Source organism: Nicotiana tabacum, chromosome 9, assembly GCF_000715075.1.
Source record: "Nicotiana tabacum cultivar K326 chromosome 9, ASM71507v2, whole genome shotgun sequence".
Taxonomy (NCBI): Eukaryota; Viridiplantae; Streptophyta; class Magnoliopsida; order Solanales; family Solanaceae; genus Nicotiana; species Nicotiana tabacum.
The window spans coordinates 111,623,726-111,641,964 of NC_134088.1; the positions used below are offsets into that span (position 1 = coordinate 111,623,726).

At 37.8% G+C, this 18,239-nt stretch overlaps 1 protein-coding gene across 3 annotated transcripts; it reads left to right on the forward strand.

The window, feature by feature from the left end:
• The first annotated feature begins 8,275 nt into the window (after window positions 1–8,275).
• LOC107779776 (SNF1-related protein kinase regulatory subunit beta-3) lies at window positions 8,276–18,168 on the forward strand. 3 transcript variants are annotated; one of them, XM_075222049.1, is made up of 4 exons: window positions 8,276–8,366; window positions 8,732–8,786; window positions 17,351–17,452; window positions 17,528–18,168. In XM_075222049.1, exons 3-4 carry the CDS (start codon window positions 17,420–17,422, stop codon window positions 17,855–17,857), a joined length of 363 nt encoding a protein of 120 aa, XP_075078150.1. In that variant the 5' UTR covers window positions 8,276–8,366; window positions 8,732–8,786; window positions 17,351–17,419; the 3' UTR covers window positions 17,858–18,168. The 3 variants fall into 3 exon arrangements, with proteins under 3 accessions (XP_075078150.1, XP_075078149.1, XP_075078151.1); XM_075222048.1 differs by lacking the exon at window positions 8,276–8,366 and adding an exon at window positions 8,375–8,459; XM_075222050.1 differs by lacking the exon at window positions 8,276–8,366 and adding an exon at window positions 8,466–8,506.
• Window positions 18,169–18,239: the final 71 nt, after the last annotated feature.

Genomic DNA, 18,239 nt, shown 5'->3' on the forward strand with positions numbered 1-18,239 from the left:
GCTGGTTATGGAATTTCAGAGCGAGGTAAGTCTCCTTTCTAACCCTGTAAGAGGGAATTAACCCCATAGGTGAATCAAATCATTATGTGCTTCTATTTGTGGGGGCTACGTATGCACGAGGTGACGAGAGTCCGTGTGTAGCTACTATTATGCTTATGCCCAGATAGTCTAGTACCCATATCATGTTGTACTTGCGATGTTGTGCCCTACTTGTTAAATTAATTGTTTAAAACATTTAGAAACTCGATAAAGGAATTGTAAAAAGGTTTAACTTCATTTACTTGACCGTTAAATGGGAATTTAAAATTTCTTGGAATATTTTCCCCTTAATAAATCTTGAATTGGTTGTTTAATATATTTTCTCTTTTGTGGAGCGGGCCAAACGCCTCGGTAGCAGATAGATGCATCTATGGTTCGTGTCGTTCAACCCTCGGTAGTGCACAGTTTAAATATTATGTTGGATCAGGCCGTACAATTTCGACATGATTTGCGCATGATATGTTTTTGGAATTGATAATAATTGATATTGCTTTCATTGGTCTGAGATACAAAAATGTTAAATGACAAAAATAAATTTTGAAATTTCTTATGAACAAAAGAATTGTTTACTTATTTCATGATATTGAGCTCACAGTCATTTCTACGTAATCCATGCTTAATTATATCATTGACATTTTATTTATAGCCCATAGTAAGTGTCGAAGTCGACCCCTCGTTACTAGTTCTTCGAGGTTAGGCGGGATACTTACTGGGTACGCGTTGATTTACGTACTCATACTATACTTGCTGCATATTTTGTGCAGGTGAATATATGTCTAGTGGTCCTGTGGGCGTAGAGGTGTGGTTATTACGAGGATTTACGTGAGCTGCATTCCACGTTACGAGTCCGCAGCCAGCAGAGTCTCCTTCAGAGTATTTATATTTCTCCTGTCCGAATTTGTATTCCGGAAAGATGTTGTATTTTATTTTACATTCTTAGTTGAGGCTTATGCACTTGTGACACCGGGGTTTGGGGTGATTAGGGGTCGTCCTGTATTGAAATTTGATAAAAATATTATTATCTACACTGTAAATTCTCAAACTGATGCCCATCGCTCCAAAACTAGTCAAACAATGTGCAAACCAATAAGAATATACTCTAATACTCATAACAAATCAATTTAGACAAATTTCCAACTCCGCTCGAAAAGTCGATAAAAATCACCCTCGGGCCCACGTGCCCCGATTCCTAAAATTTTCGAAGATAACTATTATCCATTACCTCACGAACTCAAATATATAATTTATTTCAAATTCCATGCCCAAATTCGTGGTCAAAACCCAAAAATACCAATTCTAGGTTTTCTACCAAAAATCCCACAATTTTCCCAAATTTTCCTCCTTAAATCCACATATAAACTTTACATTTAGCTCACAACAAGTAAGAAACTACTTACCTTGTGTTACATGATGAACACTCCTCAAAATCGCCCAAGAACCGAGCTCCAAAAATCCCAAATGAAAATGAAGAAATGACCAAGTCTAATCCCTTATGTTCTGCGCAGTTTCCGCTTCTGCGGATTACTTGATCGCATTTGCGGTCCCGCTTCTGCGGATTTCCCATCGCTTCTGCGATCTAGGGCTTCCAGCCCATTTCTGCATATGCGGTCTCCCATGCACATCTGCATCTGCAGATATGCTTCCGCACCTGCGCCCCCAAGCTTTCTCTCAATCTCGCACCTGTGACGCACCTCCGCATTTGCGACCTCGCAGGTGCGGACAACCCTTCGCACATGCATTCACTGCCCAGCTTCGCCCAAACCGTACCTGTGACCATTTTCTCGCTTCTACGGTCAAATTTGCGCAGGTGCGATTACACCAGAACTGGTGCACTTCAACCATCCTTAAAGCTTCAACTTGATCCGTTAACCATCCGAAACCACTCCGAGGCCTCCCATGACCTCAACCAAACCTACCAACAAGTCCTAAAACACTATACGGACTTAGTCGATCCTTCAAATCACATCACACAATGCTAAAACCACGAATCACATCCCAATTCAGGCTTAATAAACTTTAGAACTTCAAACTTCGACATCTTATACCGAAACCTATCAAATCATGTCCGATTGACCTCAAATTTTGTACACAAGTCATAATTGACATTACGAACCTACTCCAACTTCCGGAATCAGAATCCGACCCCGATATCAAAAGTCCACTCCCCGCCAAACTTCTCAAAAATCTTCAAATTTCCAACTTTTCGCCAAATGGCTCCGAAATGACCTATGGGCCTCCAAATCCACAATAGGCACCGAAACGCTCCCAGGTCATCCAAAACCCGATCCGAACATACGCCCAAGTCCAAACTCATCATACGAACCTGTTGGAACCTTCCAAATCCCGATTCTGTGGTCGTTTACTTAAAAATCAAACCTTAGTCAAATCTTCCAACTTAAAGCTTCCGAAATTAGAATTTTCTTTCCAAATCAACTCTGAACTTCTTGAAATTCAATTCCGACCACGCACACAAGTCATAATACCTAAAGTGAAGCTGCTCAGGGCCTCAAACCGCTGAACGACGCACTAGGGCATAAAACTACCGATCGGGTCGTTACATCAACTGCACGGATAATTCACGTGCCAATATCATCATTATTTACTCACAGCACCCCGTGCCCACATTTCTTTTCATAATCCGCCTGGCAATAGCCACAGGCTCCCAATTTTAACATAAATCAGACTATTATCAATTTACCAACAACAAGACAAATTGCACAAGGTATAAATATAAACACAAGGAAAATCACAATATCACATAAAAATCACCAATGCAACCACTCCACATCATTACATATCATCCCTGACAATAGCCACCCTTATCTCTCATGTAGCTAGCCTTATCACTCCTATAATAACCATCATTATCCCTCCACCCTGACAATATCAATAGCCACCCTTATCGCTCTTATTGCCACCCTTATCTCTCTTATAGCCACCCGTATCGCTTCTATAGCCACCATTATCTCTTCTATATCCACCATTATCTCTCCTATGGCCACCCTTATCGCTCCGCCCAGACAATATCTCAACACACATAACAACAATGAAATGCCTCCCGTATGCCCACATAATATCAACAGTGAAATGCCACCCTTATATCCTCAAAATAATAACTCAATTAACACAACAATTTACACGGAATATTATCAAGGCAACGTAAAAAAATCAATTCATATCACAATTTGCCCAATGGCCACAACCAATTCCAAGGATATAAATAAATCAATAAATTTCACAACAAATATCCCAAAGCTCCACACAATATATATAAAACCTCAAACACAATCAACAGATATAGAAAATAATCAGCATAGGGCAACGCCTTCATTAATCTAAATTTTGATAATTATACTAACACTCTTTCTTAAGCTTACTTAATTAATTATTTACATTAGGAAAAATCCATAATAAAATTAAATTCCAAGAAATATTAAACCATCAAACTCATGGAATTCACATAAATATACAAGTAATAATCACCTCAAATTTTCATACAAAAAAAAAAATTCAACAAACGCGAATTGAGGCATGGCAAGTAGATGATTTTATAAACATCAATAATTATCCAATTTACTACACAATATGCCTAAGACTTTAACCCAATATATTTTGTACATATAAGCCTGAGTACGTACTCGTCACCTCGCGTACACGGCTTTTCACATTTCACAAATGGCACATAAGACTCGATGCCTAAGGGGTAATTCCCCCACTCGAGGTTAGGCAAGATACTTACCTTTTTGAAGTTATGTCGATATTCTAAAATCGCCTTCCTGCTTGAATTGACCTCCGTCAAGCTCAAATTTATCCAAATTAATTAACTTCATTAAAATTTATCGGAAACAATTTCGGATAATAATACATCGACTTAAAATTTTATTTCAAAAAGTCAACAAAAGTCAACGTGGGGCCCGCCTCACGGAACCCAATATAATTTTCATAAAATTCGAACACCCATTCCGATACGAGTTCAACCATACCAATTTTATCAAATTCCGGTAACAACTCAACCTCCAAATCTTAAATTTTCCTTTTTGGAAGATTTTGCCAAAATCTTGATTTCTTCGATTAAAATCCGAATTAAACGATGAATATAATCATAGATTCAAAAAATATAAACACTTTAGGATATAGAACACTTACCCAAGTAAAAGTCGTGAAGAACCCCTCCAAAATCACCCCAAAACCGAGCTCCAACAATCCAAAACGAAAATGGTGAAATGCCCATTTTTGATCCTTATGATTCTGTCCAGAACCGCTTATGCGGAAAGTATTTCGCATCTGCGCAATCACAGAAGCGATGGACAAAGGCGCATCTGCAGACCTTGCTGCTTCTGCGTTCCACTGATGGCACCTGCGATGTCGCAGGTGCGCAAATCTGTCCGCTTCTGTGATGAGTTGCTAGCCTTCCCAATCTCGCTTCAGCGAGGTCGCTTCTGCGATGAAGCATCCGTAGAAGCGAGAATACCAGTAATCAAAATTCCAGTAGTTCCAATTGTCCAAAAATCGATCTGTTAACCATTCAAAATCCACCCGAGGTCCTCGGGACCTTAACCAAATATACCAACATGTCCCAAAATAAAATACGGACTTAGTCGAGGCTTCAAACCACGTCAAACAACGCCAAAATTACGAATCGCGCATCGAATCAAATTATGAGTTTTTAAATCTTCCAATGTCTATATTTTGCGCCGAAACGTATCAAATCAATCCGAAATGACTTCATATTTTGCACACAAGTCATAAATGACGTAATAGAGCTATTTCAATTTTCGGAACCGAAATCTAACCTCGTTATCAAAAATTCCACCTTCGGTTGAACTTTCCAAAATCTTCTATTTTTCAGCTTTCGCCAAAATGCGTCGAATTGTCCTACGAACTTCCAAATCCAAATCCGGACGCACGCCTAAGTCCGAAATCATCATACGAAGCTATTGAAATCATCAAAGTTCCATTCCGAGGTCGTTTGCTCAAAAGTAAACTCTTCGGTCAACTCTTTCCATTTAAGCTTCTAAATAAGAATTACTCTTCCAATTTAATTTTGAATCTTCCGAAAATCAAACTCGACCACACCTGCGAGTCATAATACATATTACGAAGTTGCTCGAGACCTTAAGTCACTGAACGGGGCATTAATTCTTAAATCGACAAGTCGGGTCGTTACAATGTACATACACACTCAATGGATTTAATAACTTTTCATTGTAATTTGTTCGCCTTATTATACAGAAGATGTTAATTGACTTTTGATCCTATAAAAACAGATTTTATATTAAATAAAAATATACTTTAAATATTTTATTAATATTTAGGACCTCAAAATTAATTAAAAATTTTCTTATTAAATCTTATCTTATTTGAACTATGTAGGAAGTACAAATATTTAGATCTTCAAAATGGATGATATATATATAAATTAATATGTACATACACACTCAATGGATTTAATAACTTTTCACTGTAATTTGTTCGCCTTATTATACTTCATGTTTTAGTAATGCTTTTTTTTTTCCCACACACATATTGACAAAGTTATATAAATCATATTTTTTTATCCCATCAATTAGAACATCACGGCTTGGGTAACATTGAAATCTTTGAAGGAAGATAAAAAAGACATAAGATTCAATTTTTTATTTATGTTATTTGAAAATCTTTAACGAATCATAACAAAAGTACAACTAATTAATCATGTTGTGTCTTGTTAAATGAACTTGAGCATAGCTTATTAAAAATATTTTCAGAAATTTTTTTAAATCTTCAAGGGTTATGTGCTTTTACCGAAACTAAAAAATGAAGCACAATAAATTTTGAAATTGAACTAATAAAATTATAAAATTAGAATAAATTTTAAAGTGAATATGTTGAATAATGATTGAGGACTTCTATGAGTAAAGTTTTTTTCTTTATTGAGTTAGCTATATATGATCAATATTCATCAATTTAGGAAGCTTACATTTTATTTTATAATTCAAATAAAATTTAAAGGTATATGTTATTTTCTTAGAAAAAATTATTTATTAAGATAAGAAACACGTGCAACGCACATATCGTGAGACTAGTTAGTTAAAAAATGTCAAACATCAACAATTTGCTAGCGACGAAGTTAGCATCTAAGATCTATGACTATATTATGTTAACGGTTTGTATTCCGTTCATTCAAGAGGAATTTTCAGAAATCACTATTGTTTAGTGGCTATTAACTTCCTATAGCTACCATATACATAATTACTTCTTATATCTACTATTCAGTTATTACGGTAGTGTATTCACATGTATTCGCACTGCTGTATTCATGAATACAGAAGCAGAAAGCACCTAAAATCAGGGCAGTCCAGCTGTACGCGCATGTATTCACATGTAAAATGTCAAACATCAACAATTTGCTAGCGACGAAGTTAGCATCTAAGATCTATGACTATATTATGTTAACGGTTTGTATTCCGTTCATTCAAGAGGAATTTTCAGAAATCACTATTGTTTAGTGGCTATTAACTTCCTATAGCTACCATATACATAATTACTTCTTATATCTACTATTCAGTTATTACGGTAGTGTATTCACATGTATTCGCACTGCTGTATTCATGAATACAGAAGCAGAAAGCACCTAAAATCAGGGCAGTCCAGCTGTACGCGCATGTATTCACATGTATTCGCGCACATGTATTCATGAATACAACAGTAAAAAGTGCATAAAATCAGGGCAGTCCAGCTGTACGCATATGTATTCACATGTATTCGCGTTGCCGTACTCATGAATATAGTTGTACACGCATGTATTCACATGTATTCACGCCATGTATTCATGAATACAGTAACGGCAATCCCTTAAAAATAGGGACGTCCAGTTGTCTAAGAGAGAGAAAAAAATCATAAATAGCGTATTTCATACCTCAATGGTAGTATATACCATAACATACTTATTTTGCTATAAAATATAAAAGGTAGCTATAGTAAAAATAATATTTTAAAATAATTTTAATTTATAATAAATAGGGTGTATACCTTTGAGGTAAAATTTCCTTCATTATTCAATCAGTATACTCCTAAGTATCCATAACTGTGATCCGTTTGCTAGAATCATGAGACGTGTCTAGATTTTAGAGAAGTTGTGTTGCATTTTAGAAGACAGCCCAATAAGTTTTTGGCCCAATAAAATGTAAAGTTGGATCTAAATAATATGGCCATACCCAACATACTTTTTGGGTCCTAAACAGTAGGCCTCTATGGCCAATATTCCAGTCCAAGCACAAGCCTACTTTGAGGATAAAGGGTCGTTCAGCCAAAAATAATTATATTCGCTAATCAAATATACAAAACAATATACACCGATTATGTTTAAAATATGTATATTATTTATTAATATACCTATACATATAATTTTCCCAAAAGAAAAGATTGTTTTCAATAACAATTGCTCTGCTTTCTAATTGTCCAAACTTAATTATTTGCTTCTTAACACGATGTGAAACTTTATACAACAAGTTATGCCTCACTTATAAGTAAGTTGGATTGGTATTTGGTTATATGAATCATTACTAATTATACTGCTTCCGTAAAATTCATCTATACTCATATCATACAAAAACTATCTAAAGGAAAAAAAAAAGATTCTCTCACAATAATCTAAATACTAACTTTTTAAAAATAAATACAAACACAAACACTCACAACAACAAAAATAGAATAAGTATATATAATTCGGTACTATATCATATATGTAATGTCCGATCACATATATTAAGTAAAAATTAATAGTTAACTAAACAAAGATTACGAAGATAATGAGAGCTCGTCTATTTAATTTGACAAGTCCTTAATGAAAGACTAATTATAAGTTGGGCCGTCTGCTCTTTCTTAAATGAAAATCAAGCCAAATTGTTTTTCTTTGGGTATTTCTATTTGTCTGTTTTGACATCTACCTTTTATTTATTTGAGAAAATTATTTGAACACATAGAGTGTAGGCTTAGGGCCCGTTTCGACATAAAATTTGATGAAAGATTTTTTTCAAATTCTTTTTATATTTTTTCGAAATCAGTGTTTGTTCATAAAATTTTTCTTTGAATATGCATTTTGGAAAAAAATTTAAAAACTGCAAAAAGTTATTTTTCAAATTTTTCACTCAAATCACTCACAAAACTTCAAAAACAACCCAAACTAAAATTTATGTTCAAAGGCAACTCTAAATTTCAAATAACTTTTTCACTTCAATTTTTTTTTAAATTTTACCATTCTTAACGCCTACTTTTATTGTTTCCTCAAATACAATTCACGTAATTTCTAAATTTGATTCTTTGGATTCTACGGCGGAATCTTCTAGGTGAGATTCTCATTTTCCTTAAACTTCTTTCATAAGCTGTAAAGACTCTTTAATTAGTTTTCTTTCTTTTTCAGACCCTCCCTTTTTTCTGGGGTAAAATTCTTTAGCTTTTAGCTTCAGTGATTATTCATCTACTCTAAGTAAACTGAATTTTTAATTTTATGTACTTCGTTGCTTATTTTTGTGGATTTTTTTTTTTTTTTGAAAGAACTTATTTTTACCAAATTCTTGATCTTTTTCTGCTCTCCCTTTTGTTGATCAATTTGGGTTTTTAGTTTTGTAGTTCTTGTAGTTTTTCAGATTTTTTTGGTGGAGTAAAGCTTTAAATTTTTATTGGGTTTTCAGTATTTTTTTTTTTTGTGCAGATAGTTTTGTGGGTCTGCAGTGTATGATTGAAGAGCCATAGCACAGTTGAATTAGGTTAGTGTAGATTTTGGAACTTATATTGGTTCATGAATCGTTTATTGTTGTAGTTCCCTGTTGGTTTGGTTAATATATGTTTGTAGAATCTTAATTATATTTTCAATCAATGCATGTAGATTGTATAGATCCCTATGTGATTGGTTTTGTTTGCAAGAACTTTTTCATGATTTATTCATCATATATTTTCTTTTTTGGGGGTACTTTTAGGGTTGGTTTCTTTTTGGGTGAGGGGAGGGGTGGGAGTGGGTAGCCTATCCCAACGCTCCTCCTTTATCCGGGCTTGAGATCGACAATGTGAGCAAGGTCACACAGACAAAAATTAGTATGGGTCTAAGATAAGCTTAAATGTAACTATATAGTTAGTGAGGATTCATATAGCCGAACTCAACTTGCTTGGTAGTGAGGTGTAATAGTTGTTAAGATTTTGGTTTATTTGTCTCGTGTTTTCTTAGTTGTAGATTTCGTGTACTTCATATTGTTTCTTTCTCTTCGGTCATTTTATGATTTTGCTGTTGTTACTGAACCCAACTTGCTTGGTATTGAGGTGTAATAGTTGTTGTTAAGATTTTTGTTTATTTGTCTCGTGTTTTCTTATTTGTAGATTTCGAGTACTTCATATTGTTTCTTTCTCTTCGGTCATTTTATGATTTTGCTGTTGTTACTGCTTCTTTTCATGGCTTATACATTACCGTATTCCTTTTTCGTTATTGTTGTGTTTATGCTTTCCTTGAGCCGAGGGTTTATTGGAAACAAGCTCTCTCTACCCCACAAGGGTAGGGGTAAGGTTTGCGTACATGCTACCATACCCAGTTCCCACTATGGGGGATTACATTGGGTATGTTGTTGTTGTTGTTGTTTATGGGAATGAGTTGGAAGAGGGATGAGGGTGCTTGGGTGGAGTGGAAGGGCTAAACCAATCGTTAAAGCTTGCAACTTTATTAGGACAAGCTTGTTTATGGATAATTCTAATAATTTGACATCAGTTATCAGAAATATTTAATTGAGTTGTCACGATGGATCTTTGGCAGCTCTTTGAGATTGTTTATCAACAATACAACAACTAAGGCTCAATGTCAAGCTAGGTTGTTTCACATATTTTATATGATTTGAGAATATGTGGGATATTGCTGAAGTTTGAATTCCTGCCTATTTGGAATTTTTTTATGAGAACCAGTGGGACTAAGAGAACGGATTAAGTATAGCTTGTGTACTTGCATGTGTACCGTGTACGTGTGCCATCTATATATAGGTCTTATTCTATTAGCTTAAAATATATGTTTTTAACCTTACTTAGCAACTAATCGTCTATGTGCAAGGTATAAGCCATTATGTGGTCATAGTCGAGATGGAATAGGTCATATTCGCAACTTCTTTTTTTCATGCATTAATATTTACTTGTATAGGGTAAAATTATAGTAACTTTTTTCCCAAGGTACAAATAATAGCTACCATATAGTGACATGCCATTCATCAGATTTGCTTCAACACACAAAATTTTACTTGGACAACAGTAGGATATGCATTTAAGTGAAAATTTGGAAGATTCTGTTGGCTCCATTTGCAATCGGAAATCGGACCTACTTAGCATTAATTAGGTAAAGTTGATGAATTAATATCTTATGAACATGAAAATGGCCTAAGGAGACATGATGTGCTTCATAGAGACAACAACAACAACCACCCAGTATAATCCCATAAGTGGGGTCTGGGGAGGGTAGGATGTACGCATCCTTACCCCTACGCTGGAAGGGCAGAGTGACTGTTTCCGATAGACCCTCGGCTAAAAAAGGTGAAAGAAGCCCTGATAGCAAGTAATAGCAAGACAAATAATTAGAAAACTAAATCGAAGATAGCAACAGAGAATATGAAAGAGGTACCGATAACAAGTAATAGCACGACAATATATTTAGAAAACTAAATCTAAGGCAGCAAACGAGAATATGAACGAAGTACTGCTAGCAAACTACAGAATTACCGATGACAAGTAATAACAGAACAAGACATGCGAATATAACAAACTAAGGAAAAAAGGGTACCGGACTAGCACTAATACTACCGAACTAGAGAAGACAAAGGGAGACGCATGACTACCTACTAACCTTTAACCCTAATCTTCAACCTCTACACCCTTCTATCTAGGGTCATGTCCTCGATTAGCTCAAGCTGCGCCATGTCCCGCCTGATCACCTCTCCCCAAGACTTCTTTGGCTTACCTCTACCCCTCCTCTCACCTCCCAATGCCAACCTCTCACATCTCCTGACTGGGGCATCTGTGTTCCTCCTCTTAACATGCCCGAACCATCTCACCCTCGCTTCACGCATCTTTGCCTCCACAGGGGCCACTTCCACCTTGTCTCGAATAACTTCATTCCTAATTCTATCCAACCTAGTATGCCCACACATCCATCTCAACATCCTCATTTCTGCTACTTTCATCTGCTGGACATGAGAGTTTTTGACTGGCCAATACTCTGCCCCTTGTTCTTGTACAACGGGATTATCGTACTCCGCCTCCACTCTTCGGGCATCTCCCTCGTCCTAAAAATGACGCTAAACAACCTAGCAAGCCATTCCAAGCCCTCCTTACCCACGCTCTTTCAGAATTCCACCGGGATCTCGTCCGGCCCAGTCGCTCTACCCCTACTCATCCTGCGCATAGTCCCTACAACCTCCCCCACTCGTATGCGTCTACAGTACCCAAAATCTCGCTGCCGCTCTGAGTACTCCAACTCCCCCAGCACAATGCTCCTATCTACCTCTTCATTCAAGAGTTTAGGGAAGTAAGACTGCCATCTCTGCCTAATCTGTGCCCCCTCCAATAAAACTCTACCCTCCTTGTCTTTTATGCACCTCACTTGGTCCAGATCCCGAGCCTTCCGCTCCCTCACCTTCGCCAGCCTATACAACTTCTTGTCCCCGCCTTTATCCCTAATATCTTCGTATAAACGACTAAATGCCGCGGTCTTAGCCGCAGTAACCGCCAACTTCGCCTCTTTCCTAGCCCTCTTATACCCCTCCCTGTTAGCACTCTTCTGCCCCTCGTCTATACTCTCTACTAGCTTCAAATATGCCGCTTTCTTGCTTTCACTTTCCCTTGAACCTCTTCGTTCCACCACCAGTCCCCTTTATACCCACCAGAAAAACCCCTAGAGACCCCTATCACCTCTCTCGCCGCCTCTCTAATACAGTTTGCTGTCATAGACCACATACAACTCGCGTCCTCGCTACTCCTCCAGGCCCCCACAGCCAGCAACTTCTCCTCCAACTCCTGGGCCTTGTCCTTAGTCAATGCACCCCACCTGACCCTAGGTATACCAAACATAGCCCTCTTCTTCCTCGTCCACCTGATCTCTAAGTCCATAATCAAAAACATATGCTGGGTCGTACAATTCTCACTCGGGATGACCTTGCAATCCGTGCATAAACCTCTATCACATTTCCGGAGAAGTAGATAATCAATCTGGGTTTTGGCCACCGTACTCCGAAAGGTTATCAGGTGCTCCGCCTTCTTCGGGTAACACGAGTTAGCGATCACCAGCTCAAAAGCTTTAGCGTACTCCAGCAGCGAAGTACCTCCTCCGTTTCTATCTCCAAAACCGAAGCCACCATGCACACCGTCATATCCTCCGGGCAACCTCCCAATGTGGTCGTTAAAATCACCCCCTATAGTAAGCTTTTCGGTGGGCGGTATACCCCGCACCAACCCATCCAAATCTTCACAGAAACGTCTTTTAACCTCCTCGTCCAAACCCATCTGAAGCGCGTAAGCACTAACTACGTTCAGAGTATACCCTCCCACGACTATCTTAATGGCCATCAACCTGTTATTCACCCTCTTAACCTCGACCACTAGCTCCCTTAGATCCTTATCAACTAAAATGTCTACCCCGTTCTTCCCTCTCACCCTCCCTGAATACCACAACTTAAACCCATCAGCCTCCCGAGCCCTGTTCCCCACCCATCTAGTCTCCTGGACACAGGCTATGTTAATCTTCCTCTTATGGAGAATCTTTGCTAACTCCATAGACTTCCCCATTAGAGTCCCTATGTTCCATGACCCCTCTCTCAACCTAGAAGGTACCTTACCCCCTGCCACCCTTACCCTCTATCCCCCGCTCCCCCCGAAGACATGCCCTCACTCTATCATAGCTCGGACAAAGCTACAAAAGGAAAAGACTATAAAGGAATAAACTAAACAGAAACCTACATGTACACAAGGTGCTAATAAGGGATACAACTAAGCAGAGACAAATTATGTATTAGCTATAACACTAAAGTAATAGACAGAGACAGATATAAGCAGACTAACTAAATATAATATAAAATAAGGTACTGTAGATGTCAAAGATACATGCAAGCAAAAAAGAAAAAAGACAAGAAAGAAATATTGATACCACAAATACCAGAGATAGAACGAAAGAACATGGAGCAAGTTTTCCTGAAGTGTATCGGATCTGGTCAAGAGCACTGACAGTCCTGCTGCGTCCCGCCGGAAAGCTGTTCGGAAGTCGCCGGAATTAATGAAACTTGCCGGGAATCTGTACACACACCGGGAAATAATCCGTCCTCGCTGGGAAAATGCTGCACCTGCCCAAAGAAACAGAACGCACCCCCACACACACACACAAAGGGGGGAGAGAGAAAGGGAAAGAGAGAGAGAGGAGGGAGAAGATAGAGCAAGACGAGATGGGTCGCCGGAAAATGCAAAACAAGAAGAGTCGCCAGAACTCAAGGGTCGCCAGACTTGCAGCAACTCGCCTGGAACACGCACGTCCCGACTGGTCGCTGCACCCACCCGAACGGAGAAAGATGGGGAGAAGAAAATGGCTTCGGCGGCGAGAAGGGCCCGAAGCTACCGGAAAAGAAGAGAAAGAAGAAAAAGGAGAGAGAAAGAGAAAGAGAGGGAGAGAGAGAGGACAGAAGGAGAGAAGTGAACTTACCTGGAACAGCACCTGCGGCGGGTTCAATGGGTGATGCCAAACACTGTAAAGAAAATGCTATGTAGCTGAGCCGGTTTCCGTAGAAGAAGCAAGCAAAAGGCGTGAAAGTTCGCCCCGTTAGCTCTCATGTGGACTTGGGGAGAGAGAAATAGGAGAGTTTTTGAGGGAATTGAGTCTCCTTTTTCACATCTTAAGAATAGTCTTTTATCTTTGATCGCTTTTTGGTGCACCCATATAGCCCCTGCTTGTGTAGAAGATTGGGCGTCTTTTGTAGAGAATCATGTTCTGATGTAAATTCTCTACTTTTTGGTATACTTCTTGTATACGGGAGTTTTTTCTCCCTTATGATTAATACAATTTACCTTATCAAAAAAAAAAAAAAAACTGCGGCGGAGACGGCGACGGCAAAGCAGCAGATGCCGTAGTGTAGCTACTGGGGGTTACAGCTGGGGGGGGGGATTAGAACGTTAGGCAGTCAGAAACGTTTAGAAGGGAAAGAGAGAGAAAACTTTGTGAGGACGACCACCCAATTAAACACAAAAGATAGCCACAAATTAAATTAAAAAAAAATCAACTCAAAAAGCCAGATTCTTCAAGTATTGATCAAGAAAATAATTTGAAGCTCAAATTCAATAGGATTACAAAGAAAAGCTTACTTGAATGACCAGTGATGGCCAAGAAAAGTACCGAAAAGAGTACAAAAGTGGCCATGATAGTGGTGGCAAGATCGTGGAAAAGAATGATGTTATATATGTCCCAAAGTTTTTTTTGAAGAAGAAAGAGGTAGAGAGCAAAAGAGGAAGAGAGAAGTGAAAAGGTGGAAAAGGGGTATATGTGCTTCATAGAGAATTAACAAGAAATATATTGATTGGATTGGATCAAAAAGCCTTGGTTAGAGGCAATTCAATCAAGCGGTGAGAGTCTTTCGCTGAGTACTGCATAAGAATACATGTTGCTATGCTAAACTAGAATGCTTTTCATGCAGTTTAATAATAGTTTGCTCTCTCTCTCTCTCTCTCCCCCCCTCTCTCTCTCTCTCTCTCTCTCTCTCTCTCTCTAGGAGTTCTGGGGTTTTCTAATTTGGACTTGTGAACTTATCTTTGTAAATGTGAAGAGATCTTCTAGACATTTTATGATTTAGCGTAGCTACTTATGATCACTAGAAATTTTCAAGTGTCATAAAGAGGTAACCTTTTCTCATTTGCACAATTACTGGAAGCTACTGTTATTAGTTATATTTTCATAGAAATTCGTCCTTTCCTCGTCATTATTTTACTTTTGAGAAGAATGGAGACCAGATAGAGTCAAACAAATTAGGTATTTGTAGTCATATCATAATTGAAACTTTTGATTGAAAATTTATTATAGATAGAATGGGGGCCCTTGCAATTTTATAATCATACATGGATTATCCTTCATTGTTGTGGAGTGTTTCATTCATCATCGTTTGGGTTTTGAAATACCATATATATCATTATTTAATACACATAGAAAGTTTTATTATCGTGCATGGATTGTGATTCATTGCTGTGGATTGTTTCATTCATCATTGTTTGGGTTTTTGATATATGAAATACCATATATATTATAAATATGGCCGAAAGTTTCTTTATGGGTCTTTTCATATTTTTGGTCAAGCTTATAATTGTCTGGTCGGTAGAGGAATTTCCATATTGGGATTATATAACGTTGCTATTTGAGAGCGTGATATCAGTTTCAAGAGTTGCACCGATGTTACACCTAATCTAAAGATATTGCAGTGAAAAATGCCTACTTTGGGTGGGGATACTGGGAACCAGAGGTCTACTGGACTTAATCTACCTTGATTAGGCGGATTAGCTTTCCAGATTATGTATATATTGCACCTCCAGGAACAAAATGAAGGGCAAGGAAGTTTTCCTTTTTAATGGTCAAGGAATTCATAATTCTCATGTTTTAAGCTCTAAATTTCTCATTTATGTTTCCAATATTTTGGAAACTTGTTACTGCTAATATTTTGGCAGCTGAGAGAGAGGATATTTATGTGAATTGTAGTTTTAAGGTGGGGCCTACCTTTTTCATGGATTTGTTTCCTTATTCTGCTTCTAGAACATGGAGAATGCTATTGGAGCGCATGCTTACCATTTTCAAGATAAAGTTAAAAGAAAGTTTATATGAGTTTAAGTTTTGTATAGGAGGTAATGTAGTTGAATTTGTTCAGCAAAATGATTTCAGAGTGGTTTCTCATTGATATGCAGAATGATGTAATGTTATTTTCTGTTTCTTCCCCCCCCCCCCCCCAAAAAAAAATAATAATAAAAGAAGCCCTTTTTCTCTTTGCTGCCTTAGCTTGTCCCCAAGGAGGGAGAAAGTGAGGTGGTTTCAGAACCTTCAGTTTTATGTTTGATTTGTTGAAACAGGATGTAGTGTAGTAAAGATCATTCAGTAGAATGATTTCACTAAGGTTTCTTATTGATATAAAGCACGATTTCATATTGTTCTTTTTCCCTTTTCTTTCTTCCTTCCTGCATCTTCTCATTTGCTGTAAATATTAGAATGAATAGTTTGTTCACAAGGAGCTGGAGGATCTGGAGTCTGATTTTGATACCGACGGGCTTAGATTTGACCCATAACCACTAAATGATCCCCTTAGCTTAAGCACATATATCATTTGGAGGCAGGGTGTTTAGTTTGTTGCCTATGCTTGGAGGAGTTCTTTGTGATGGCAGAGTTAGAACTTTGGTGGATATTTCCTATATTGGAGTTTAAGGTAGGAGAATGTGAGTCCTGTGTAGGAACTTTGGTGGATAAGTGCGTGCCAGCTTGAAGGATCTTGTTCAATTGTTTTAAGGACAAAGTGGGTTAGTGTGCGCCATTATTTCTTATGTCTATGATACCAAAAGATTTTAGTTCTGTGTTGTTGTGTCCCGTGAAACTCTTTTTATCTCTCTCTCTCTCTCTTGGTTACTCATTTAGGGTGTATTGGCATCTGCGCTTTTAGTGGAAGTCGATAATTTCTTCCATATTCAGTGTGTTTCAAGTGCTCGTATTAATTAAGAGCAGCTGAGACTCTGTAGTTTTGACCTCTTGTAAGCAATGAAGCGCTTTCTCCAATATAACTTCATAGTCGCAATCATTTGATGTCCATTTGAACTTGACATGTTTCGGGAGGATAGCTCTATAGATCTTGCATGAAGGTTTCTGCCAAGGGAATACCTTCATTGGATTCGAAGTTTGATAGGATTAGGATGTTTTTTTAAACATTTATGAGAAGCTTTTACAGTAGAAAAGAATTGCTTGAATCCATGAAGCTAGTCATCTTAGTTTCAAACCGTCATTGAACAAGGTCATTCTCTTCCATTGCAGGTGCCATGTATAACCAGGAACATAATGTATCATGTCTTTGTTCATCTGAACTGCGTAATTGTTCTTGGTTTCCATTTAGGATATCTTTTTTTTGAGTATCTGTTTAGTGTTTTATCTAATTTGTATATATCATTATTTTCCATTTGGTAAGCTTATTATATTTAGCCTTTTAAAATATATGCTCCTGCTTTAATGAGTGGATGACACCTGAATAGTTATTAATTTAAGGCTTTGAATCATTTCAAACTAAAGGTTCCATCTCTTCTTTTTTTTCAGGTTATCGATTCCTCTGTGCACAGCTTTTACCATCTTAGGTGGTTTGCGCTACTCGTCGTTGAAGTAAACATGAATCAACCACATCAATATGGTGAAGATCAGGTAAGTTGCAAATTTCCTGTTAGTAATTGTACCACTAATTCTTAAACTATGTTTAATTCTAAGTTATGCACACAGGATGAAGCCACTGTGATAGGTTTCGAAGTTTCAAGATCACCCGATGCAAGTTACAACAACGTGTATCCTGGGAACGAAGATGAAGGACGGGAACCGCCAATGCTCCCGTTACATCTGCACCATACCTTGTTAAACCACCGAGCGACTAGAGATCAATCTGCATCCCTCCCCTCGCCACAAAATGTGGTTTTAAACCATCTCTATATCGAGAACAGAGAAGCTCCGAGATCAGTTGTGGCGCTCGGGGTAACACATCGCTTTCGCTCGAAGTATGTTACTGTAGTGCTTTACAAACCAGTTCAAAGGAGAGGAGGTAGTAACAACGCCTAAATCACGTGATGGAAGCACCATCTTTGTTCGTTTTAATGGAAACAATAGAGGTAAATACACAGCAATTGAGCAGCGGGAGAACATTTACTTCTACACAGCTGCCTGTAAAAGTAGGAAAAATTAGGATCTTGATCATCCTTGGACTTGAATAGTTGAAATTAGGTTTTGGTTGGTTTCAAAAAATTTACTTGTACTATGGAAAAAATTAGTCATGTTCTTGGGGTTAGCTTGGGTTAAGCAGATTTTTGTGGTTGTGCATTGCACTGTAGCACCCGATTGATGAAAATTGAAACAGTGAAGTTCTTGATGAATATATATTCAATATGTATGATGCACTTTACATTTATTATACTCTTCGCCTATTCTACAAAACTATTTGAGC